This window comes from Nycticebus coucang, chromosome 13 (assembly GCF_027406575.1).
Source record: "Nycticebus coucang isolate mNycCou1 chromosome 13, mNycCou1.pri, whole genome shotgun sequence".
NCBI lineage: Eukaryota > Metazoa > Chordata > Mammalia > Primates > Lorisidae > Nycticebus > Nycticebus coucang.
The window spans coordinates 80,803,225-80,830,665 of NC_069792.1; the positions used below are offsets into that span (position 1 = coordinate 80,803,225).

At 37.2% G+C, this 27,441-nt stretch overlaps 1 protein-coding gene and 1 long non-coding RNA gene across 2 annotated transcripts in view; one reads left to right on the plus strand and one right to left on the minus strand.

The window, feature by feature from the left end:
* The window catches only part of COLEC10 (collectin subfamily member 10), a 36,033-nt gene extending 12,300 nt beyond the window's left edge, over window positions 1-23,733 (plus strand). Inside the window, exons 2-6 of the mRNA XM_053559574.1 lie at window positions 11,324-11,395; window positions 12,669-12,740; window positions 19,437-19,490; window positions 21,210-21,305; window positions 23,211-23,733. Coding sequence (XP_053415549.1) covers window positions 11,324-11,395; window positions 12,669-12,740; window positions 19,437-19,490; window positions 21,210-21,305; window positions 23,211-23,602 — 686 coding nt within the window. The 3' untranslated portion in view covers window positions 23,603-23,733. The remainder of the gene's footprint in view (window positions 1-11,323; window positions 11,396-12,668; window positions 12,741-19,436; window positions 19,491-21,209; window positions 21,306-23,210) is intronic.
* LOC128563974 (uncharacterized) overlaps window positions 1-27,441 on the minus strand; it is a 162,091-nt gene that overhangs the window by 58,532 nt on the left and 76,118 nt on the right. The gene's annotated exons all lie outside the window — the stretch shown is intronic.

Genomic DNA, 27,441 nt, shown 5'->3' on the forward strand with positions numbered 1-27,441 from the left:
CCAGATGGTGAATTACTAAGGAATAATTGTATCAATAAATTCAGAGAAATTAGAATTTAACTTGAGACAGGATTCATGGGTAGGATTTATAGAGGAAGAAAGAGCTATAGTTTCTTTTATATTATGAATTATTTATTTTTAAGTTAGTAAAAGTATTTTGTGCTTGTTATAACATGTAACAATATAAAGATGTACAAATGAAGGTATATAAAAAAAAGCTAACGATCCTTTTTTTCTCTGTCACCCTTTCCTTTCTAGATCCACTTCTCCTATGTAACCATCGATAATAATAGCTTTAGATTAACACTTGTCTCTGAATTTTATTTATTTCTTCCTTTTTCTAAATGGTATTACATAAATATCAATATATTACTCATATTACAAAGAGGCATTCTGTACATAATGTAACATGGAGCTCACTCTGTATCCAAAAAGCTTTTGCTAACTCACCATTTTTAGTACATTTAAGCATAATATTGTATTTTAATTTTACTTTAATCATTATAATGTAACTTTAATCATTGTATTTTTAATCAGCTCCATGATGATACATTTTCAAATTGTTTTTTCACTACAAATATTCTTGTGTATACATTTGTTTTCACTATTATTCCTGTAAAATAAGTTCCCTAAGGTAAATTAGGGTATATGTGTTTTTTATTTCAAACATTATTGACAGAGTATTTTCTGAAATGTTGTACCAGTTTACACTATCAAGAGCAATCAATGAGAACAGCTAATTCTCTCCATTTATACCATTTTCAGATGGAAGTAGAATGGAAAAATATGATATAGACATTTACATGTATATGGTTCTCTGACTCATAGTCTGGGCATTTTTATCATTATTTATTGTTTGAATTTTTAGACCACCTTTATATTTTATTCATTATTTTTGTTTGCAAACCAATTTATTAAGAGTCATCAATTTTATGTCTTAGTGTCCAATTTTTTTCCTTGATAATTTATTTGTTTATAAACTTTGTACACGTACATGGTATCTTTTTATATGGTATCTATTACCATATAGAAACTTTTAGTTTCTCATGTGGTCATATAGTTCTAGCTTTTTTTTTATGATTTGGGATTCTTCTCTAAGAAAACAAATTTCAAACAGAAAAAAGAGCACGTACTTTTCAATGGAGGCAGGAACTGAGAGACATTTTATGAACAATGAATGAACAGGTGGGAGGTGAATAAAAGGCTATGCAGATCAATATCAGGAAACAATGTGGGAAAGTTCCATTGATGTCAGTCTAAAGATGTCAGTCTATGTACTAGACTAATTAGTTTGTACTTGGCCCAAAACACAGAAGAATTGTTGACACATTTTGAATGAGGCAGTAGCATGGTAAAACGTGATTTATAATGATTAAATTACAAGATGGTTTAGAAAAGCAAAATTTAGATGCAATAAACCCAATATTCCAAGAACTATTTATTGAACACTGTGCTAGGCACTGCAGATGCATTGGTGAATGTAACACAATGAAGACCATTTAGGAATCACCTATAGGGAACAGGGACACAGCATAAGGACAGGAAGAGATAGAGTGAGTAGGGATGGAGAAAATTGAAAAACAAAAAAGTGAGAAAAATTGAGTCAAGCTAAGAGGAGGGAAGAGAGAGCAATCAAAGTTGATTTGGGTATGGAGCCTGGGAAATTAGAGCACAGAGTAATATTGACAGACAAAGATAAATCTGAAAAGAAAATAAAAACGTGGAGTGTTGAGGAACAGGGTGGACAATGGTGTGTTTTCCTGGGCTGCCTTACTAGTTTATAGGCCATCACCACAGACCTCCTAGCAGCCTGGAGTCAATTCATTCATCAACCGTTAACAAGAAGGACATTTCAATCTATTACAAATTCATCTGACTGTATTGTCATTAAGCTCGCATTTATCCATTTTGTCTTCTAAGTATGCCACTCCTTTTATTTTGAAAACATTCATTGAGCAAGCACCTGCATGTCAGACTCTGCCCAGTGCTAGGAACACAAAGGAGAAAAGATATCGTCCCTGACTTGTCTCATCATCTGTGACACCGTGTGGTTGGATGCCATGAGGCTGAGGGGATCACCACTCTGGGAGTGAGTTTCATTCTGATGGTCATAGGAAGCGATAGAGGCACAAAGTCTGTACTTGGTAAAGGAGGCAACACACACATGAGCTTGACCTGTAAGGTGTGTGGAGTTCAACGGAAGACAAAAATCCACATGAATTTTTTGGAGATTTTAGAATCAACCTACCCTCATATGATGACAAATTGGCATTTTGGCTTATTTTCTTATAAGTTTATTCTGGAGGAGCTCAGTGTAAAGGATCCCATATACTTTTCTCTAAGAATAGAAAAAAGTTTGGGAATAGTGACCCTTTGAGCATTTATCACAGTAATTATCTGCTTATCTGCCCAACTTTCCCTGAGGGTTTGACCGCCTCCTGGGAAAAAAGACCTTATTCTCTCATTGTGATTATTGACTAGAAATTTTATTAGTAAGGGGAAACTTGTGTTTGCAAGTGAAAGAAACCATCACAAACCAAACTTTCACTGATTAATCAAACAAAGAGAGGAGTGAAGGGCAACTAATGGAGTAACAGGATGGGGGGCCAGCTGAGTTAGATCCCGGTGCTCCAGTGGTGTGTCTGAACTCAGTCTCCATTCCTCTCTTCTGCTTTCCTCTATGATGACTTCATGGTTAAATTTAAGTTCTCTCTTCATGGTGTCAAAGCAGATTGAGTGAGATACATCCCCTACAGAAAGAACAAGTCTCCACTTCTAAAAAAAGTTCTAATTAAAAATCCTCAAACTGAGACTTAGAGGCTCTTATTGGGTCACATGTAAATCTCTGAACTAGTCACTGTGATGAGGTCTAAATAAATTACATGGATTGAGAATGAATGAATATGATTTCCTACAAAAATATGTGGAGCTATTACCGGAAGCACAGCGAGTGAATACTAAAAAAATAAAGCAAAACAATGCTCATGATATGTGTGATGTTTTTGTATTGATGAGAGTATACTCAATGCAAAGGGCTCTTTGATGAATTTTACCATCCATAAGCTCATTTAATCCTCAAGTAAAACCATGAGAAAAGAGTCATTATCCCCATTTTCCAGGGTAGGAAATTAAAGCAGAGAGGTCAATTATTTAGCATATGGTTTAATTTAAGTTTAAATAATTTATTAAATAGTTCTACAAATCATTTAATAAAATTATTAAAATTTAATTATTTATCAAATTCAATTATCTATTACATTAAAGTAAAAGTATAAATTATTTAAGTATAAGATTAAAGACCCGATATGTGGCAAATTCAGGATTTGATCCTAAGTCTGTGTGATTATAAAATTCTTGTTCTTCCCATTGTCCTAAGCCTTCAGAGAGAACTTGAATGAATGTCCTATCTGCTAATAGACATGTGGTTCCAGAAGGTAGAATCCTTTGACAAATTGTGTCTTTGTAAGGGGTTGCTATCTCTTAAATGAGATTCTCCCCGAGATAACTTTTCTTCTTAAAGGCATGCAGTTTCCTATGGACTAAGATGTAAATGATTCTTTTGAAATCACGTCCCTATTGTAAGCCCAGAATGACCAATATTTTTTGAACTCCTTAAATATGTTGGGGAAAGCATTGTTTTTTACATAAATGATTTTAATTTCATGCACATCATCATAACTGGGCATGGTAATCTGAGGGTAGAAAGATCTCTTTAAAGACTTTTGCTCCACTACACTATAAATTTTTTTTATTCGATTCCTGAGAAGCATACTATTGTTCATTGTTCTTGAGGAAAGTTGGCCACTGGGCCTCCGTTTTCTACACATAGCTGCCTCATAGCGATGAAGATTGCAAACCTTAATATCTACAAATCATTCTTTATTTAAATTCATGCTTGCTTGCTCTTTATACTTTTATTAAAAGAAATACAGAACAAAAACCTTTCCTTTAGTGTATCAAATGAGAGGAAAGAGGTGTGAAGAAATGTCACTGTGGGACCATAATCTTTCCGTGGAGCATGCCGACCACTATGTCTGGTATTGGTCCCTTATGCTTACAAAGGGCTGGTTTTAAATTGCACACCACTTTCACCTGTTGACTCCCATTGACTAAGTTATCATTGCAGTTCTAGGGCACAGGACCAGTTGAACAGCTGAACAGTTCAACCTTTAGACAATGGCAGAAGCAGTACAGAGAATACTGAACGTTACACAGCACATTTGACGGAGAATAATGGGAACAATTTAATGGTTTTCTTCCTCTACTGCAATTCCCATTGCAAAGCTATAAAGTAAATCAAGGCAGCATGTGTCTCAGAGTTAGGTAACAGCCCTCAGTATGGGAGACTTTTGAATAGGTAGTTGTTTACAATTATGGGTAAAAAAGAAACTTTAAGAGTTTGGATATTACATCTATGTTTACAAAGCTGGTCAGCAATATAGGAAGGACTTGAACTCAGAATGAGTGAGATTGGAGCATGTGGGCTTCATCACTATGTCATTCTACCTGCCCAGGAACGACTGCCTTCTGTCAATGACCAGTGGAAATTTGTCTTCTTCGAACCACTTTGTGCAAGGCAGCTTCTCTTCTTTCAGAAGAGAAAATGAATTATTTGTCATGATTTGTTTTCAGAAAACTCGACCTTACTCCTGTGAGTTTCTGCTTCTCTAAGTACCCACTCCTCTGTTTTGTTAGATCACCTATAACACAACAGGATGGGATCAAGGTAAACAAGGTCACAGAACTCTATGAAAGTGATTTTAGCAAATACTTGCAGCCCATAACAGCAAGATTAACATAATGATAATGTTTACATGGGAGACTGATTTTAGTTTTAGAGTCACTTGATGAATTATTTAAGGAAGCTATGTCATGTCATTAATTTGCTTTTAAAACAAGAATAGCAAAAATAAAAGAGATGATGCAACTACAACTTGCTAATTGGTAAATCCCAGTAATGGATATATTTGTCTATCTTTAATAGTGTAAAAAGTGTTCATAGTAAAGAGTAAGAAGACACATTTTCAAGTGAAAAAGTAAATAATGATTATAGAATAGAGATTGAGGTAGTGGAGACAAAGGAATAATCACTTTTACACTTCCCTACCATTCTCATTAAAGCAAGAACAACAAGGCACTGAAGTAAATACTTTTCACCCATTGTCTCCTTTAACCCACAGCAATCCTGTGAGATAGGGCTTATTTTCTCCTTTTTACGGATGAGGAAACTGAGACATGGAGAAAGGAAATGACTTGTTTCAGGGTACTCTTAACCAAGACATTTCATTCTTTTGCTATAAGGAGAACTGTGCAAAAGTGACTGAGTTGACAGCACTTGGGAAAGGTAGGGCATAGGGCAGGTGAAGGCACAGGGAATGATGAAATGGGTGAGTGGGGAGAAGCCAGGCAATAGCACAGCCCAGGGGGCCCAGGCAATTCAGTGAAGTGATAAGGTTGACTGAGGATGGAAAAGTCCTTGGGAGTGGTGCATTGTATGACCTTACTGGTATAGCTGGCATAGACTGAATCTGAGTGGTCTGGGGAATAATCAGTATGAGTATTAAAATTTCTAAGAATGAGGATGCAATTAGCACATATGGAAAGAAGATGTAAATAGAGGTGGGGAGGAGATACCTTAAGCAGGAGCTCTTGCCAGCTTAATAAAGCACACTGTACCACCTATCCCCATGAATTCTAAGACTGATCAGGAGAAAGATTGATAACAACTTCTTCCCAGTTTGTAAGATTACTTTCACAATGGAAACAGGACAGCTACTTCCACTAATCTGTTTTCTGGCATTTCCAAAATCAATTGTCTAATTTTTAATAGTTACTTCCTTTGAGAACAGGGTGCTGACCTGGGTTCAAAGCAGAATTCAATTTTAAAAGACTTTTTCCTTATTAGGGGGAAAAGAAAAAGTCCTATCTAAGATGTAGTCAGCTGTGTGCGCTGCTGGAATTCTGCTGGTGTGGCTTGTGGGGGGTGGGCGAAGTAAATCATTTTTGTAATACTGAAATTGGTTTGCTTCAGTTTATAGATTTTCATTGAATTTCTAATGCAAGTGGTTATTTTAAATGAAGTAAAGAAGTTTAAATTGTCCTACTAATTCAATAAAATATTGCCAAGAGGAAGAGAGCAGACAACTGTGAGCCACACAGGGGATCCTATCCAAAGCTTGCTTTTATATCTCCCTTCCGTTCTCATTAAAGCATGTCCCAAAGATCAAATGAACCCAGTACTCAAGCTCAAGTCAAGGGCATAGGTTGTTTACTTCCTCTCTGCCAGCAGCTCCACTTGCCACCAGGCTGGGATGCAGTCACACGGGTTACAAGAATAATAATCCTATTTTCACCCTCCTGGATCTCCATCAGGAGCCACCAGGGAGCAGCAGATGACTGAGTCACTCACTGGGCTGCCTCCAGTTAGACACTTGGCTTGCAAATGAATGGGGAACCTCCCAGGAAGGGAACGAAGGAGGGGAAACAATAACAGCATCAATAATTCACGTCTGTGTGTCCTTTTGGTTCACAAAGTGCCTCGCATACATGCTTGCTTTTGATCTTGCCTTTTAGTGAGCAGGACATGCATCCTTAGTCCCCTTATGTTAAGACAGGAATTTGTTCCAAATTGTCTAACTTGTTCAGAACACTGGCTTTGAAGACAAATGCCTTGGTTTGAATCCCAGCTTTACCACTAACAAGTGTGACCCTGGATGAGTTACTTAACCTCTGAGCGACCCCATTTCCTCATCCTTAAAATCAAACTAAGAATAGTATTCATCTCAAAAGTTGTTGTGGAAATCAAATGATAGATTACCTGTCAAGTGCTAAGAACACTTTTGGCACAGAGCACTCAATAAACACTATTATTACATTTGTAAAATGTTTTATGGTTTGCACAAAGTATATCTAGTTCAACTACATTTATCAAGCCCCAGGGCCAGGCACTGTGCTAAATTATGGAGATGCTATAATAAATCTTATGATCCCAGCCATCTCTCAAGTCACAAAGGGATATAAAGGATGAGCAGAGATATACCAACACATTCAATATAAAGTGATATTTTAGGCAACAAATGTAATTAGAAGGAGAAATTAGCCCTGTCTGGGAGTGTTAGAAAGGGAAGGAAATTATCTCTGTAACATTACCTTTACTATTATAAAAGCCCTGGGAGGTAAGGGAGGTGTTATTTCACCTATTCTACAAATGAGGGTAGGCTCAGAAAAGTTAAAGGACTGCCCATGTTCCATCAGCTAGTGAATGGCAAACCTGGGTCTCAATTATGCTAAACTACCCCAAGAATACATTTTCTGTGGATGAAGTCACTGAGATAATAAGCATGGTTTTTTTTTTCCTTTCTCCCCCACTACCTGTCTTTCTTTCCTTATCTCCCCTTCTCAAACTGAAAAACTTGGCACATTTCAAATTCTCTAAAATCCATCATCTGCTAAGAATTACAGAAACCTAGTCCAACAGACACTCCTGCATGCTTTTAGCGATCTGGAGGAACAGAAGTGTACATACTGTTGAATCCTTGTTCTGCCACTAACAAGCTCTCTAACAGTAGGTGAGCAAGGTAACCACAGAGAGCCTCACTTTTTTTCATTCATAGAGAAATGATAGTTTTCACTTCCTAGAATTGCTATGACATGCCAAGTCCTCCACCCCTGTTTGGTACACATTATAATTGCTCAGCAGACATTCACTGTTAACTTTAGCTAGAAAAATGCCCTCTAGTCCACCCACTTCCCCACTCTGGTCTGACCACAAAAATTATCTGTGAGTTCTTTTTTGAAAGCTTTTCCCAGGAGAAGTCTATAGCGTCCCTTGGGAAGCAGCCTACTCTTTGACCCGTCTCACAACCCGGAAACCCAACTTTTCATTCATCGTTTTTGTTTTCATTCAAAATGTCAACATTCTGCTCTTAGGCAAAAGCTACAAGGAGAGAGAGAGAAAATCTCTGGTCATACATGTATTTTTTCTAGATAAATCCATGAACATTACGACTTTCTCTCATACAAACTGTCTAATCCTAACGACTTCATTTTTGTCTTTGGAAGTTTTTGCTTCTTGTTTCCTCTGGTGATGGACAGGACTCTAACTCCTGAGATTTCTGCGATGATAATGTAGGTATCTGGTCACAATATTGTGTGTGATTTACTCTTTGTTTTCAAAGCACATTCACATGCTTACCTTGTTGATCCTAAAACAGCTGGGCAAGGTAGGGAGAGCAGATGTCACCCCCAGGTTAAGGATGAGGAAACTGAAGTGTAAAGGAAAGAATAACTAACAATAGCCATCATTGCTAAGCACCAGTTGTGCCCCAGGTCTTCTATGTATATTATCTTCTATGTATGTGAACATCTTGAAAGTCCACTCTACTGGGTGTTAACAAGTTCAATTTTTAGGAGAGAAAGATGAGACTCAGAGATGGAAGTTGTGCATTCAAGTTGCTCCATGGAACAAGCTGGAATTCATGTCTAGATCTGTTTTAGTCCAGGATCAATGAGCTCAGACACTGGTCTATGGAAGAATATTTGTTCAATCCTTGAGTGACTGACATGATATTAAAATCCAGGAGTCCCAAGTCAAAGTCCAGAGCATCATTCATTAAACCATTCATTCAGTCCTCCTTGATTGCTCCACATGCTGGAGTTATACCCACCTGTGAGACCGCATTGCTGCTCACACAGAACTGCTTTGCAGCTGTTCCTATTCCTAGTCTCCTGTTCTTCACTCCTAGTCCATGCCTATAATTTTGGACTTCCCAAGCATGCAGTCTGAGAGTAAGATATATATATATATATATATATATATATGTACATATATACATATATATGTATATTATACATACCATACTTCCAGAATTTGCCAGATACTATAGCAAAAATAAAGGTCTGTCAGGCCGAACAATAGTCTTAGAGATTTGACACCAAGGATATTTCTTCAAACAGATGTGGAAAAAAACAAACAAGACAATATATTGGATGATTCTTCTTTTTACCTGAGTTCTGATCCATGTGAGTCTATGGATGTACTGGGAGCTGAATTATGAAGCAAGCATGGAGCTGAGGGACAGATTCTACCCATGTTCATCCTACCTGGAGGACAATGTGCTTACATTCCTATCTGAGCTGCTTGTCTCTCTCATTTCCTTCTCTTCCCTCCCTGCCTTCCTTCTTTCCCCCATAATTTTTTTCCCAGAATATTAGAGGATATACGTATTTTGTTTACCCACCCTGTTTTTTTGAAAAAATTGAATAAAAGTTATAACCACCCAGACAGCATGCACCATACATAATAAGTGTGAATTTATTCCCCCCAGCTTGATTTTTATTGAGATTTACTTCCATGTGTGTGCTTAAGTATTGATCAATTAGTTCCAATTTGGTATTGAGTACGTGTGTTTGTTTCCCCATTCTTACGATGTTTCACTTAGAAGAATGGTCTCCATTGCTTCTCGGCCTTTTGGCTAAGATCAAGTGTAGAAGAATGGTCTCCAGTTCCATCCAGGTTGCCACAAAAGATACTAGATTGCCATTTTCTCTTTATGGCTGAAGTTCATAGTATGCTTATACTAGATTTTATTAATCCCTTCACGTAGTGGTAGGCACTGGGTTGTTTCCATATCTTTGTGATTGTGAATTGGGCTACTATAAACATTTGACTATAGGTGTCTTTTTTATAAAATGACTTTTCCTTGGGTATATACCAAGCAGTGGAATTGCTAGATCAAATGGCAGGTCTACTTTAAGTTCTTTGAGATCTCTCCATATGAGTTTTCATAGAGTTGTACTAGTTAGCAGTCCCAAACAGCATCTGAGAGTTTTCTCTCCACATCCAGACCAGCATCTATTGTTTTTAAGAATTTTAATATGAGCAATTCTTGTTGGAGTTAGGTGATATCTCTTTGTAGTTTTTTTTCTTTTTTTCAGGTTAATGTGAAGGTACAAACAACCACATTGTTGTTGTTTATGCTCACATAGGAGAAAACTCACTTCAATTCAAGTCGGGGGTAGGGAGAGTGAGGGAGGGGGAGAAGGGGGGAGTTTGAATTTCTTAGGTAGAGTCCCTCTTGTAGTTGTATTCCACACCCAAAAGGTGTGCCATACACTGCTACATTGTGCCCATTAAGTGGGAGCACCCCAAACTCCCCACTCCTTCTCTCTCCCCCAACCTCAAACTGAAATACATTTTTCTCCTATGTGGCAGTGAATTAGATCATCTATTGGCTTCATATTAGTATTGAGTACATTGGATATTTGCTTTTGCATTCTTGTGATATTTAACTAAGAAGAATGTGTTTCAACTCCATCCAGGTTAATACAAAAGATGTAAAGTCACCATCTTTTTTATGGCTGAATAGTATTTCATGGTACACATATACCACAATTTGTTAATCCATTCTTGAGTTGATGACATTTAGGTTATTTCTACATCTTGGAAATGTTTATTTCTACAGCTGAAATAAACATTCTAGTGCACATGTCCTTATGATAAAATTTTTTTTTCTTCTTGGTAGATGATAAAATGATTTTTTTCTTCTTGGTAGATGTCTAGCAGTGGGATGGAGGGGTCAAATGGGAGGTCTAATTTAAGTTCTTTGAGGCTCCTCCATATTTTTTTCCAAAGAGGCTGTATTAGTATGCAGTCCCACTAATAGCATAAAAGTATAATTCTCTCTCTACAGTCATGCCAGCATCTGCAACTCTGGGACTTCGTGATGTGGACTACTCTCACTGGAGTTTAGTGGTGGTTTTGATTTGCATTTCTTTGATGATTAAAGACCTTGAGACTTTTTTCATATGTCTTTCTTCCTCAGAGAAGGGTCTATTCATGTCTCATGAAAGATGGGATTGTTTGCTCTTTTTTTGTTGATTAAATTGAGTTCTCTATAGATCCTAGTTATTAAACCTTCACAGAGTGGTAACATGCAAAAATCTTTTCCCATTACAAAGGTTGTTTTTTTGCTTTGATTGTTGTGTCCTTAGCTGTGCAAAAGCTTCTCAGTTTAATTAAGTCCCATTTGTTTATTTTTGTTGTTGCAATTGCCATTGAAGTCTTCTTCATAACATCTTTCCCCAGGCCAACATCCTCAAGACTTTTTCCCACTTTCTTCCAGGATTTTTATAGTTGCATGTCTTAGATTTAAATATTGTATCAATCTTGAATCACGTTTTGTAAATAGTAAAAGGTGCAGGTCCAGTTCCAGTCTTTTACATGTGGTTATCCAGTTCTTCCAGCACCATTTAATGGATAGGTATAAAAACTGAACCAAAATATTGATTAAAGATATGTCTCTCACAATTTCTGTTTCAAAAGGAGATGATGGTGAAAAAGGAGACCCAGGAGAGGAAGGAAAGCATGGCAAAGTGGGGCGCATGGGGCCAAAAGGTAAGTAAAATGATATGAAACTGACATTCTGATGCCAGAATTGCTCTCCTGACCTGAAAATAAGCAGCCTTCTTAATGTCCTCTTCCTCAAAGATGTGTAAGGTGCCTTTCAGACATGAATTAACTCGCTGTCTGAGAGTTCCTATCAGATCACCTGTCACCAAGTTTTGGGTATATTTCACAAGCTGCATCCTTAGGATGGGCTGGCGTGGAGCACACTGGGATCCCCAGAGGAAAGCAGTCTCCAGGAAGATCTGAAAAACTACGAGTTTTAGAAACACAGTTGTGCTTGTAGCTGTGTCACCCCCTCTGAAGCCACTGCTAAGAAACATTTTTTTGGCTGGCCTAGCCCTTAAGGAAGATAAAAAGAAACAAAAAGAGTTGCTTGGCCCATTGATATAGTCACCTTTTCCCGAAGCTCTCTGTATTTCTTTAACTCTTATACAAAGGAATAACACAAAAGGGCAAATGATAGTGATATGGAAGAAGTGGGATCAAACATGAAAATAACAGTGGGAATATTCTCTGCCAACTGGTGCAAGATGGGTGTCCTAGACAACTTATTTTAAAATCTTGAATGATTCAAAGGAAAGAAAGAGTCACAGGCTCACAATTTGAGAAGTGCTAAATTAAACTCACCTTTCAATCAGAAAATTATCTTTACAGAAATAAAATTTCATTAACTGGCAAATAGTTTTTAGATCATTATAAAAAAATTAACAATTTTGAAAGAACTCAGTGATTCTTAATCATAGTTTTGGGGATGAAAACTCAGAGGGACCATCTCTGATGTCTCTTTGACCACTGGGTTTTATAACTTCATATTTCCTCCCCTGTTTTAAGTGGCTGTGATTATCAAATCTTGTTAAAAAAAAAAAAAAAAAAAAAGAAGGGAAATTGATTCCCAAAGCAATGCCAAAATGGATCTAGAGAAAAAGAAAACCAGAATGGAATGCAAGGATGCTTTCACTCAGCCCTTGTCTAAGCTTTATTTTAAATATCTTTTGACATAATCATTTTAGAAATTCTGCATTCGTAATTATTTTAATATCATGATTTCCATGATTTTCATAGTTACCCAAATTTTAATTTTAATACATACATTATAACTCTGTGAAAAAATAGGTAATATAGCATGGAATATATGTTAGATATCACAGGTAGAAGTATATACATTTTGTTAATTTCCTTCAAGTGAATATCACATATTAACCACATTTTTCAAGGCAAGATAAAACTTTATGATATAAAGATGACATGCTTTCCTTTCTAGGAATTAAAGGAAAACTGGGTGATATAGGAGAGCAGGGCAATATTGGCAAGACGGGGCCCATTGGCAAGAAGGGTAAGTTGCATTTTACTATTTTCCAGTAGCAATTTAAAGCAAATTAAGAATGCTCTTGAAATATTTTTAAGATTTTGCATCATTAAAGTGATCCCGTTTCTTTCTTCTAAAATGTGAGTTTTCTCTGTCTTAATTGCTTGGCTCTTTCTTCCATGCAAGCATGAGAAATATATCTCACAACATGAAAAAAAAAAGGCCTTAAGCAAAATTAAACAAGATATCAAGAATAGGATTAAGCATTAAGTTCTGGTTGTCTTTACATTGAATTCTCTCCTGGGCTCTACTGATTGGCTACTGATCCTTGATACAATCAAAATGATGCATGATCATTCATAAAACACGAAGTAGGCAGAGCAAAGTATAATTTTGTTTCTTAATCTGTGTGGAGTAAATGAAAATTCTGTACCTGTGATTTATTAACTGGATGGGAACTTAAAGCATCTATCTGTATGCTCATTTGTTTTCAGTCATTTCCTGCTCTTATATATAACGGCAGCATCAATATTATAAAACAGAGGGAATCTCCTTTACATCATCTCCTCCCTTTCTTCTCATAAAGCCCCATAATGGGAGCAGGTTCTAATTGCTCCTGATATCTAATTATTTATACAAGCATTGTTGTACATGCTTTAGAGATACAAAGCTGAATGACAATTAAAATTTTATAGCATAGGATTCAAAGACTATTTAAGAAGATAGAGCTTTCTCAAAAAGAATTAAAGTACTGAATAATGTGACTACTCTGGGAACCATATGGGAAAATAAAACAAGACTGACATGAGGTAGAACAGATAAATAAAAATGGGAGAAAGGGATCAGAGGGATGCCAGAGATTCTTATGCAGTGGTACAGATTAGGGGGGAAGCTCAGTGTCATGGGTAATATCATCCCTGTAGAATTGATGTGCACTCTATATTTTCATAAATGCTTGAGCAGCTTCATAATTAAACATGTGCCTCACTTGAACACTGGTATGTTCTTGCAGGCAGGTTCACAGCCTATGGTCTGAGCTGAGGCTGTAGTCTCTCTGTTTGCATCATCCAGCTCACCAATCCCTCTCTCACCACACTTTTGATTCATTCCTTTGAGGTATTTCCTGCAGCCTGCATTTTATGACAGGACTAAAGGGCAGTGTCACTGAAAAAAATTATAACAGGTATTTTGGATCTGGTGGTTTATATTGTATGCTCACCGATAGTTGAAAGACTCATAGCTGGGGGTGTGCCTGTGCTGATTTTACCATGAAGCTAATGAAGCTTCAGCTTCAGAATCTTTCCTTTGGTCCTTATCAAGACCCTGATAAAAGCCTTAGCAATGAGCCCACATGGCCACATATCTTGATAAAATTTATAAAGTGAGAGGAGTTAACTTCATTGGTTAAGATAGTGCTCCTCCACATTTAAAAAAATTACTCCCCCCGCCAAGCCTTTTTAGACCGATTTTTCCTAACTGTCCTTCCCCATGAAATTTTAATGTTACCCATGGACTATATATTTGTTTATGTGCTGTATGTAATTTGTACTTCCTATATTTAAAAAAAGGAGTACAATTTTCTCACTTTCCAAGAACTGACTTTTGCATCCTTGAGTGATATCACCCCATTTAAAAAGCATAATTGGCGGGGAGGGTAGAGCAAAATGGTAGAATAGAGACATCTCCTTGCCAGCTATTCATGGTAATACAGGGCAAGGTGGACTTCAACCACCTCTAGCTGGGGGAATCTTCCTAGAAACATCATTCTAGGGGCACAGTGAAGCAGTGAGAGATATCAGCAGCCAATGAGGAGGTCTGGAGCTGAGTAAAACCAACAGAAGGCAAATGTGTGGTAGGGGCAGAGGCCAGCCAGTTGACAGGTTCTACCACAGAGGGCTGGAGACAGGAAAGGGCTGTCCCACAGTTTTTGGGGTTTGGCTGCTCACTGGGGTGGTGAGGAAACTCAGTGACCAAGGGCTATCTGTGCAAGGTGGTTCTCCCATCATGTTGGCTGCTAGTGGGGCACCACCACTGTTGGAATGCTGAGAATGGGAGGAAACATCCACAGGATCTTAGTGCATGGCCAACTCTGGCATGCCTGCTGAATTTAAGCAGTTATCCTTGAGGTGAGTGGAGTGTCTCCTGCATGCCCTGGGACGATGGCTTTGTTGCCAGAGGGCACTGTTTGGTGGGCCTCCTGGTAAGTCTGGTGAGAGCTTTGGGATCCCAATCCTGTGGGGACTGAATACTGACAAAGCAAACAGGCTCAAGTTGAGGGCAAACAAGTAAAAAAGACAAGACCCAGTCTCCTGTACAACTACCAAGTGGCTTCCAGAATGTGTTCTCTGTCTTCTACCACCACCTGGTGTGCAAGCAATATATTGTAATATATATATATATACACACAGCTTTACATTTTTGCTTTTTAAAAATTTTTTCCTTAGTTTTTTCCTTTTCCTTTTTTATCTTTTGTTTTTATTGTTAGTGTTTTTATGGGGGGGGGTGGTTGTATTTTTATTTTACTTTTTTCAATAGCAAGGCTTCTCCATTTTTGTTATGGTTTTTTCAGCCATTTTTATTCTCTTGTTCTTTTTTACATCTCTCTTTTTCTTGTCTCTTGGTTGAGATTTTTCTACATTTTCTCATCTGTCCCACATAAATTTCTCATACAACAGCTAAGATATCTTTTATTCGTTAAATTACATAATTGTATTTTTAATTTCCTTTATCTATTTTTATTATCTTTTCCCTTGTTTTCTCTTCTTTGGTCTGGCTCAAAAGGCTGTGAGCTCAAGGACTAGGGTGTCCTTCTATATTTGGCCTTTGGAAAGAAGTATTGGTAGGTCTCCACTGTGACATACTTCTGATTTTTTTCTATATTTGGCAGAGGTCTTGATTTTTTCCAGGCTGATAAGGAGCTCCTGAATTTGAGGGACCCACCCAACACAGCCACCCAAAGTCATAGAGTTTTGGGTGTGTTTAAAGCACCCTGTGGAACACAACCATTTCTCCTAATGTTCTATTTCTCCTTCCTGTTCTTTTTTTATCTCCTGTTCTTCAATTCTTTATATCCACCCCTCTTCTTTTTTCTTCATCTTCCTTTTTAAATTTTATTTTTCCCTTTTCCCTCTTTATTTTTGTCTTCCTTTTGGCCTTATACCAAAAGGACACTTCAACACATAAGATCTGAGACAAGGTAATTTAAAGTGAAGGAAGTAGTGAGAAGGAAAGAGTAGGAGAGGGAAGTGAATAAGAGGAAAGTACACATGAGGAGGAACCAACAGAAAAATTTTGGCAACATGAAAAACAGAACAGCAACCCCCACCAAGGGATCATGAGGTAGCTACCACAGAGGATTCCACATGTAAAGAATTAATGGAAATGGCAGAAAGGAAATTTAAAATATGGATGGCAAAAACAATAAAGGGAATTAATGAGAAAGTGGAAAACCAGAACTGAAAAATGGATGAAAGATATGAAAAATATAGAAAGGATATGGAGGAGCTTAAGGATGTAAAAAAGTCAATCAGGGAACTTAAAGATGCAGTAGAAAGTATCAATAACAGATTACACAGAGAAGAAAGAATCTCTTTTTTTTTTTTAATTAAATCATAGCTGTGTACATTAATGTGATCATGGGGCACCATACACTAGTTTCATAGATTTTTGACAGATTTTCATCACAACGGTTAACATAGCCTTCCTGGCATTTTCTTAGTTATTGTGCTAAGACATTTACATTCCACATTTACTAAATTTCACATATACTCTTCTAGAGAACTTTATCCTATAGAATCTCTAGCTGTGAGATTCTATAGGATAAAGTTCTTGAGCTAACTCAAGCAGTTAAAGAGGCAGAAAGAAGAGAGAGAAAACAGAACATTCACTCAGAGAATTATAGGACTTCACAAGGCATTCAAACATACAAATCATAGGTATTCCTGAAGAGGAAGAAGAATGTCCCAAAAGAATGGAAGCCCTACTGGAGGATATAAATGGTAAATTTCAAAGTATCACTAAAGATTCTAAAACACTCCTTTTAGAGTGTTAGAGATAAAGAACACTCCTTCTAGAGTTATAGAACCCCAAGTCATAGCAACACAAATAGAAAATCTCTTATATACATTGTAACGAAGCTTTCCAAAGTCCAGACAAAAGATGAAATTCTTCAAAAGAACATGAGTAAGTGCCAATTTACCTACAGGGGGAGATCCATCAGAGTAATAGTGAAATTCTCAGATGAAGCCTTCTAAGCCAGAAGACAATAGTCAGCTACCTTTTAAGCTTCTTAAACAAAACAATTTTTAGCCCAGAATTCTGTATTCTGCCAAACTAAGCTTCAAAATCAATGGAGATATCAAATCTTTTACTGATATGCAAACATTGAGGAAATTTGCCAAAACAAGACCAGTTCTATAGGAAATTCTTAGACCTATTCTCCACACTGACTATCACAGTGGACCACCAGTAAAGTAAACACCCCAGAACTAAAAGACAAAACCTAGCTTCCACAATATCACAAAGGATAAAACTAAGGCACAAAATAAGATGAATAGAAGAATTCCACTACACTTATCAAATCTCTCAATAAATGTTAATGGCTTGAATTCCCCACCGAAATGACGCAGGCTGGCTGATAAGATAAAAAGGCACAAGCCATCTATGTGCTGTCTAGCCTTATCCACACCTACCCTTGAAGGACAAAGCAAGACTCAGTGTGAAGGGATGGAAAACAACATTTCAGGCAATTGAAACCAGAACAAAGGAGGGGTCACAATCTTATTTTCAGATACAAGTGGATTTAAAGCAACTACGGTTTAAAAAGACAAAAATGGTTCCTTCATACTGGTCAAGGGAATAATACAACTAAATGACATTTGAATTCTAAATACTTATGCACCCAAATTAAATATTCCCAAAGTTATAAAATAGACCTTAATTGGCTGAGAAATATAATACCATTATAGCTGGGGTCTTTAAAACTCCTCTGGCATAACTGGACATACCCTCTAATTAGAAATTAAATGAAGATATAGGGATTTAAATGCAACCCTAGAACAAATGAGCTTAATAGACATATACAGAACACACCATCCCAAAGCTAAGGAACATACACTCTCTTCAACAGCCCATGTAACATACTCTAAAATATATCAATCATATCCTAGGATACAAATCAAACCTCAACAAAATTAAAAGAATTGAAATTATACCTATATCTTCTTAGACCACAAGGCAATAAAGGTGGAACTAAACTCCAACAAATATTTTCATCCCCACACAAAGGCATGGAAATTAAAGGAAGAAATTTTAAAATTTCTCAAACATAACAACAATGAAGCTACAAGTTATCAAAACCTATGGGACACTGCAAAAGCACTCCTAAAAGGGAAATTTATTGCATCAGATACCTACATCTGAAAAACAGAAAGAGAGCACATTAATAACCTAATGAGTCACCTTAAGAAAATGGAAAACGAAGAGCAATCCAATCTTAAACCTAGCAGAAGAAAAGAAATGACCAAAATTAAGCCAAAAGTAAATGAAATGGAAAGCAAAAGAATCATTCAGAAAAATAATGAAACAAAAAGTTGGTTATTAAAAAAATAAATAGAATTGATAAACCTTTGGCCATATTAACTAGAAAGAGAAAAGTAAAATCTTTAATAACCTCAATTAGAAATGAAAAGGGGAAATAACAACAGATATCACAGAGATACAAGAGATTATTTTCAACTACTCTAAGAAACTCTATGCCCAGAAATTTGACCATGTGGAGGAAATGGGTCTCCTCTTTTGATTCTCAAAAAAACTTAGCCAAGCATTTCTTCTTGCAAATCAAAGGCTTTTGCTTTCAATTATTGAGTCTGGTATGGGCTTATTGTGAAGTTAATAAATCAACATTTTTTTTCTTTCTCTCTGCTTTAAAAATCCTACTTCTCTGAGAATTATTTTGTAGAGCCCTCTAAATGAGAAAATTATCTTCTACGAAGAAGAAAAGAAGGGAAAATTACCAAAATTGATATTTCAGTAGAATATAATTTGACATTTTATATTATAGGTATTTGCATGTATCACATCTTTTCTAAAAATTTTTGTAAACTCCTTCAAGTCAAGATTTGATCTTGTCTCTCTTTATAACCTCTCAAAGTACCTAGCCTTTTGTCTTTCATTGACTAAGTAAATAGTAAATATTTATTGAATTAAATTGTAAAAATGTAACAGATACTTTTTTGAAAATCCAAGGGCAAATCCACATGAAATCACTCAGGGAATAATAAATACACTGACTCTACAATATACTAATTAATCTGGATTCAGAAAACAATGGTATTTTGTAAATTAAAGACATGCTGAGGATTGTATTAGCCTTGTGCAGAAGGCCACATCATAAAAAATATTTTAGTGAGGTAGGTAACATGGTTTTGGTAATGTTCCTAACATGTTCCTACTGGAATGCTACTTTCAATCTAAATTGATTATTACTCATTTTATTAATTGTGCTTGTACAGCCAACTCGAAATCAAATTATTTAAAAACACCAAGAGATATTAGTTGAAGATATTGCAAATGAAATTTTAAAACTGCTTCGATTTTACGTATGAAATAATTCACCCTTTATTCATATATATACGTGTTTGTGTGTATATAATAATATATATATTATATCGTATTGCTATATATATGGCTATATATATTATTATTATTGTTGTTTTTATTCAGGTGACAAAGGGGAAAAGGGTTTGCTTGGAATACCAGGAGGAAAAGGCAAAGCAGGTATGATATGCTCATATTTCTCTTTAATCTGTAGCATCATGCCAAATGTATTCCTCTCAAAACTAAGTATATCTTAAATAAAAACGAGAGTCTTGTCAGTATGCTAAACCTTATTTTCTTTTGGCTAGAGTAAAGGGAAGAAGAGAACTTTCCTCTCTACTCACTGGTGTCTTTCCAAGACCCCTGGGAAGGGAATGAAGGCACATTCCACTCTTGCCCTGCTTACTGTTAGAAGCAAACCCAGAACCTCAGGAAGCAGCCCTCATTCTCCTGGGCTAAGAGGAAAGTCCAGCAGCAGCACCTGCGTCAGCATGCCATGCCTTACTTCCACTAGCGTCTCAACCAAATGCTGGCCAGCAAAGTGGCAGCAGCAACTTGGCCTGATCCAGAAAGACCTCATGGTTATGGCACATGTTTTCCATGGCCACGTAGATTTTCGCAGAGGATTAGAAAAAGATTTTATTTTCTTATGTGGACATGTATTAGATGGTTACTGGCTTCACATTAGTTTTGAGTACACTGGATATTTGCTTTTGTAAAGGTATATGGCACATCTCTTGGGTGTGGAGCACAACTACATGAGGGACTCTGCCTAACAAACACATTGTAAATTCATCGTTTTTACCCTAACATTAATCAGAAATTTTAAAAAAAGAATTTTATTTCTAGTGCTTTATTCAGGGAAAGGAGGTAGATTGTTCTTGAGTAATTTCAGTTGTTTCTATCCACAGGGATGTAGTGAAGACAAATTCTAAGAATTGTTTTACATTCCTTAAATTTAAGCATTAACAGAGATACATGAAGCCATATTTTTTTCTTTTACCGAATAAAATTACTTTCAATTTTCACACTATAAAAGAAAAAAATCAAACACCAATGTGACATGAAACTGCCATCAAATAGAAAAAGGGAATCATTTGAATTTTACATAATTTTCTTTTTTTTCTTAATTTTAATTTTTTTTTTTTTTGCAGTTTTTGGCCTGGGCTGGGTTTGAACCCACCATCTCCAGCATGTGGGGCTGCCACCCCACCCTTTTGAGCCACAGGCACTGCCCCATAATTTTCTTTATAATTCCTTCTCTATCAGAACAATATTTGTAAGTAGCTGAAAAGCTAGGTGAGCAAAAAAGAATGAAGGACAAAATCATAGTTAATCCACAAACTGAAAAAAATTGAATCTATTTACAGGATTTAAACCTAGTCTTTGAAACACACTAGCTATACGTTAAGTGAATAATCAGAATTAACATTTGATTTAATGACAAAAAGTTTCTCCTGTCTTAGGAGAGGTGTGTGAACTAGTGAATTATGCAGAAACAGCTGAGAGAAATGGCTAGAAATATGTTTTAAGAAAGCTGTAAAAATTTTATTTTGAGATTAGGGAGACACATTCTGTGTTCAGCAAAAATGCCAAATGGCCCACAATGTGTGTGCAGGGGTTTGTCATATTTATTCTTCCTTTCAAAAATCTAGTTTAGAGTTGTCTTGTAACTCATTCAAAACATTTAAAAGGTATATTTTATGGATTTCTAAAACATAATTTAAATTGGAGACCTTGTTTTAAATAAAAGATTAAAGTCTACTCATTCACAGAGAGAGAGCCGGACTTGGAAAAAAAAAAAAAAAAGTAAATATTGGAAAGAGAGCAAATGTCCCTTTTTACTGGTCTTCAGTTTATGTAGTTCAGCATGAGTTCACAGTTTTTGTCATTTAAAAGGTACTGTCTGTGATTGTGGACGATACCGGAAAGTTGTGGGACAACTGGATATTAGTGTTGCTCGTCTCAAGACATCTATGAAATTCGTCAAGAATGGTAAACATATTCTCTTTCATTTTATGCTATACAACGACTGTTTAGTCTCTTTCAACACTACAGTTTCAATACTCCTAGCAGGAATACCTTGTGTTGGACAAAAATTCCATGAAGGGAGCATCACCAAAAGGAAATTAAAGGTCTCTGATCAAAATGCTAACTACCCACTCAGACCACAGGACACTTTGAGTCCACTACATATCTTCATACATATGTGCACGAGCAGATAAGGCATTTTCCTAAGAGAGAGGAAATGAGTAAAGGACAGAGTATGGCAACATGTGCCTTAGAATAAAGAGTAAGAGTCAAACAGGACTATCATCTCAGAAAATAGAAGTAATAACAACAATAATGGCTACTTTCTTGAGTATGTAGATCCCTGAGTTTTCATAATAATTGTTATGATGTGGGCACTATGATTAAACTGAGACTTAGAGACCCCTGCCTGTAGATACAAACCTTAAAGGGCAGTGGGTCAGGGATTTCCGTACACGTTCTCTGATTCCTTTACTCACAGCACAAGCCAGTATGAACATGGTGTGTTTCTCTAACATTGGCAGCTTCCTGTATTAGTAGTGTTTGGTCTGTTTCCCCAAGATGGTTATCAGTAAAGCCTATAAAATGGAAAGGGTTATTGTATTATCTTCTGAAACAATTCTAATAAGGGAACTGTCATAGTTACTGCCACAACTGGCTTCATTTTGTTGTACTTTCATTTACTGCAATCCAGCCATATTTTTTGTACATTGTTGGAAGTACATAGATGGCATCTTGTGTTCATCCTCATCTTGTAATTCTAGAGGCAAAGGAAATGCTTGACATTAACTCACTACCCTAATTGTAACTCTGGCTATAACCCCTACTGAAGAGTCTGTCCCTGGTATGATTTAGACTGCCATGAATAAACCAGACCACAATGATAGAACACAGCAATAGTTCTTAACATTTTAGTGGTCATAGACCTCTATGTGAATTAAAGTTATGAGGTCCCAAATGCATATATAGAAGCCCCAGAAGCTCAAGATGTATCAAAACATACCATGAGAGCTCAGAATGATTCTGAGTCCCTAGTTCTGTCCTGAAGTTTACTCAGTAGCTCACTCTCCCTGTACCTGGGATGAAGTACGGACAAATTCAATCAATATACATGTTCAAAGCCCAGGAATTTAGCTCCAACTGGGCAGATGTCTTTATTATTCTAATGCCATTTCAAAATGCATTTACCATCCCCTGAAATATTTCAAGCACCGAGGCTGAAGAGTGTCAAAGGCATGGTCATTGTCCTCAAGACATTCACAGCTGAGTTGGAGAGAAGCACAGAGAAGCAATTAGACTAGGTGTGTTGACTACTATAAACAAAAAAGTGGAAGATCCAGTGGAAACACAGGAAAGAGCACACAAGAACTTCCATGTCTGTCCCCAGTCATTGGAATGACTTCTTACAGGAGAAAGGATTTTCACTGAGATGTAAAGGATGAGTAGAAGTTTTCCAGGCAGGGAGGCAGTGGCAAGACTTCTCAGGCATGAAAGCCATGGAAATGGAAGAAAGGAAGATATGCCCTTGGAGCTAAAAATGTGGTTAAAACATAAATTATGTTGGGAAAAGCAGCATGAGGTGGTCTACGTGGCCATTCATGTAACAATTCTTTGTCAACATAGCTCTCTGCTGGACAGCTGTGGGACATTGAGGAGGACGAAAAGCAGAGGACAAGTGTTTGAAGTGAGTTCTCCGTTTGGTAACTAGAAAGGGGAAGAAAAAAATCAAACCAGTGACTGCCTCATCTCAGGGCCTTGCAAAATAATTCTTGAACATTGAGTAAATGAATTTAAATCTGACAGCGTTATATACTTGCCTTTTCTCTTTTCGAGATACATACTTATACTCTTCTTTTCCTCCCTGCAAAGTCATAGCAGGGATTAGGGAAACTGAAGAGAAGTTCTACTACATCGTGCAGGAGGAGAAGAACTACCGGGAATCCCTGACTCACTGCAGGGTTCGGGGTGGAATGCTGGCCATGCCCAAGGACGAAGCTGCCAACACACTCATCGCTGACTACGTGGCCAAGAGTGGCTTCTTCCGGGTGTTCATCGGGGTGAACGACCTTGAGAGGGAGGGACAGTATGTGTTCACAGACAACACTCCACTGCAGAATTATAGCAACTGGAGTGAGGGGGAGCCCAGCGACCCTTACGGTCACGAGGACTGTGTAGAAATGCTGAGCTCCGGCAGATGGAATGATACGGAGTGCCATCTTACCATGTACTTTGTCTGTGAGTTTGTTAAAAAGAAAAAGTAACTTCCCTCATGCTATGCATTTGTTATTTCCCCTGTTACTATTATTACAGTGATTCTTATTCATCCCAATGACATTAAATTTATTCTGAATCAATACACTAAATTTGTTCTGACTCAAGACAAGTAGGAAATACCAGACAGAGGTTTGGAATCTTGAGTGCCATGCTCTTTTGTGGTGTCTTACTGATCCAATAGCTCACAGGTTTACATGTATCCCAGGACAGAGTCTGAATTACTATTTGTGCAGGAGGTAGTTGTCTATGTCTCAGATGAAATGTTCCTTTGGCATTTGCTTTGCCATCTCTCCCTAGATCCCTAAACCACTATCTAGCGCAGTGGATAGGTGCACTGTTGGTTGGTGATGACTGGGTTGTTTGGTGATAATTAGGCTATATGGTGCCTATTTGTCCAGAGCCAGGCATATAAGTGGGCCTTCCATGAGTATTGTCAAGATTTTTGAACCCCAAATGGGCAGATCTTTAACCATTCACGCACCATGGCCACAGCCGTACTTGGAAGTCCTTGCTTACACAGACATAGAAATGCTTTAACACCAAACCTCAGCAGGAGAAACTGTGTCCTGTTTCAGACCATGTGGAATCACAGGGAGTCCTTTTTGCTTCTGATCAACAACCTTCACTAAAGTACAATAAGCAGAAACCTTGGACTCCTTTGTGCAGGCTCAAATCTTAATCTCAGGCTCCTAGATATGAGCCCTCTGACTTAAGAGAAAGGGAACTCTAGAAATCAGAAGAGAGAATTTGTTCCCAAGCTATATTATTTATGGTCCTGCTAAATTGCCCCCTGTGATTAGCATGACTCAGTTTTTCTATGACTTAGGCTTACTTGTATCAACTTTCCTCTCTTTATGCACTGGGAATGAGGGAAGAGTTTTGTGCTGCCAGCACTAAGCGTCCAGGCCCCTTCCTCCTTGCCTTTAATATATTACTCATGGTGACATTTCATGGGAGGCTTTTTAATTTCTGTAAATTTATATGGTTTTTAAAAAAAAACATACCAGAGATTTCCCTTTCTAATCCTCTGACATCATAGAAATGTGTTGGGCATGGAATTTAGAACATGACTAGAACTTGGATTTACTGAGATGATAAAATTCTCTCTCAAACTGCAGATTAAACCTCAGAACAGCTTTCACTTGGAATTTTAAAAATAAGCAATTTAAAGAAACTCCATATTGTCACTTTATAAACTGCTGCTCCAGATATGGTTTGTGACATATGATTAGACTTTTTAAAATGCTGGCGAGTGGTTAAGGAAATAAGAGAAACAGATCAACAACATATGTTCACCTTGAACCATCTGTCCATGATTTCACTCATGACTAACTGGTTATGAGGTAGGATTTAATTAGGTTATTTCTGTGGGTTCAACAAGGGTCACAAACTCAGATCCTACAGGGAACAAACAATGACATGAATAAATGAAGTGGGACAGGTGTGGACCCTTACTACACTGAAGGCAATTTGCACCTGAAAGAGCCGGCTGCTCTTCTTGCCATGAAGGACCCAATTTTGCTACATGTTCCAATATTCAAGAGAAATCAGAAAGCTCCATCTTCATAATAAATTTTCCTACTTTAAAATGTTGGCAACTTACCAATTTTAACCTATATTTTAAGTCAGACAAAATGCTTCTAGCCAAAAATACGATCATTCCATTTGTCACCTTCTGAACATTCTAAACGTATAGAATGTCATGGGGATATGATGACATTAATGTCAGAGTATCCCTTTAATACCTTATTCAATTCAGCTCAGTAAGAGGAATTTGTCAAATGCTTAACATGTATCAGGTTATTAAACCAGTTAGTTAAGATCTGTTGAGAAAGTAGCAGAAGATATTTTGAAGGCGTAGAACAATGCAAGAAAAATTACAGAGCAGGGCCAGATGCAGTGGCTCATGCCTATGATCCCAGCCCTCTGGGAGGCAAAGGTGGGAGGATTGATTGAGGTCAAGAGTTTGAGATCAGCTTGAGCAAGAGTGAGACCCCCATCTCCACTAAAAATAGAAAACAATCAGCCAGGTGTGTGACATGTATGTATAGTCCAAGCTACTCAGGAGGCTGAGGCCAGAGACTCATTTGAACTCAAGAGGTTAAGGTTACAGTGAGCTGGGATGATTCCACTGCAGTCTACCAGGGCAAAGGAGTGAGACACTCTCTCTCAAAAAAAAAAAAAAAAAAAAAATTTACAAAGCAAGACATCATAGCAAAGCCAGTATTCTTGGGCAAAATGTCAATCAAAATCTGAAAAACCAGAACCTAGAAAAACCTACAGGAAAATAAGGGGATAAGAAGAAAGAAAGGGAAAAAAAGCACAACAGACATCGCTTAGGGGACACTCCTCCTGGGATCCATGTTCGCATTTGTTCTAAGCCACCAAAATATGAGTTCGTACTGTGCGTACTTTAAGCGCTATTATTATTTACTATGAATGTTATAATAACAACAGTTCTCTCAATGACTCATCTTTGCTGTTATGCTTTCAAGAGAAGGTAACAGAGCTTCAAAGAATAGGATGCTTGCTGCAACCTTGTCTGAAAGAAATTGTGAAGGCACCACACAGAATGACTGTGGAAACTCACATACTTTGTGCTTTGTAGAATGCTTTTGTGTATCATTTCTCATTTGATAAACTGTGAAGTAGAAAGAGCAGGTGTTCTCACTGCCATTTTCCCAATAATACTGAGGCCCAAAGTGGGTGGTGCCTGTAGCTCAAGCAGCTAAGGCTTCAGCCACATACATCAGAGCTGGTAGGTTCGAATCTGGCCCGGGCCTGCCAAACAATGACAACTATTTAGCCGGGCATTGTGGCGGGCACCTGTGGTCCCAGCTACTCGGGAGGCTGAGGCAAGAGAATCGCTTAAGCCCAGGAGTTTGAGGTTGCTGTGAGCTGTGACGCCACAGCACTCTACCCAGGGCAATAGCTTGAGGCTCTGTCTCAAAAAAAAAAAAAATTACAAAGCAATACATCATATCAAAAACCTGTAGGAAAATTAAAAAAAAAAAATACTGAGGCCCAAAGAAGCTAAGCAATTTACCAAACTCAGCTCGTTTAAAGGAAAAGCAGGCCCCCAGTTGCTGATGGAGACTGCCAATCCTGTCTCCGTCCCAGCCCCTGTCCATTGCTCTTGCATTAAATGGAAGTTCATCCACAATGGCCTTGTGATAGCAGGAGCTCAAATAATTTCTATTACATTCTAAAGTTAAAGATGAGGAATTAATGTATAAAGATGATAGGGATTCAGAAACCAGCCTTTCAAATTTTTGGTTCACTGGTTTATTTTTTGACACACAAATGTTTACAGATGACATAAATGTTGTGGAGGGGACTTTGTTTACCCTCAAGTACAATTTTGCAGGTCACTACAGATATGGGGGAATCACATCATATATATCAAAATCAAGGTTTGCTCAAAATACAAATAAGCAAATAATTATTCTCCCCATAAAAAGTTTATTAGAAAAGTGAGGGATTATGCAAACACTGTAGAAAGTAACACCCTTGCTATAGAGCAATATTTTTCAACCTTTTTTTTCTCATGGCACTGTATCGAACTTACAGTTAAATTCCCAAGGTGTACTTAAATTACGTTGATAAAAAAAAAAAGAGTGAAAAAAACAAGAATATGCTTACTGTTCTTTGAACTTCTTTTGAAAATAATTTAATGATCTTTAAAATTTTTTATGGCACTCCTAAGATCCAGCTGAAAATCACTGTTAAAGAGAGATATAACAAACATTGATTGAACTTTGTAAGACTCACCCATAAAAACTGCAGGCAAAAAAGAAATGCGTTTTGTCCTGTTTGTATCTGTGTT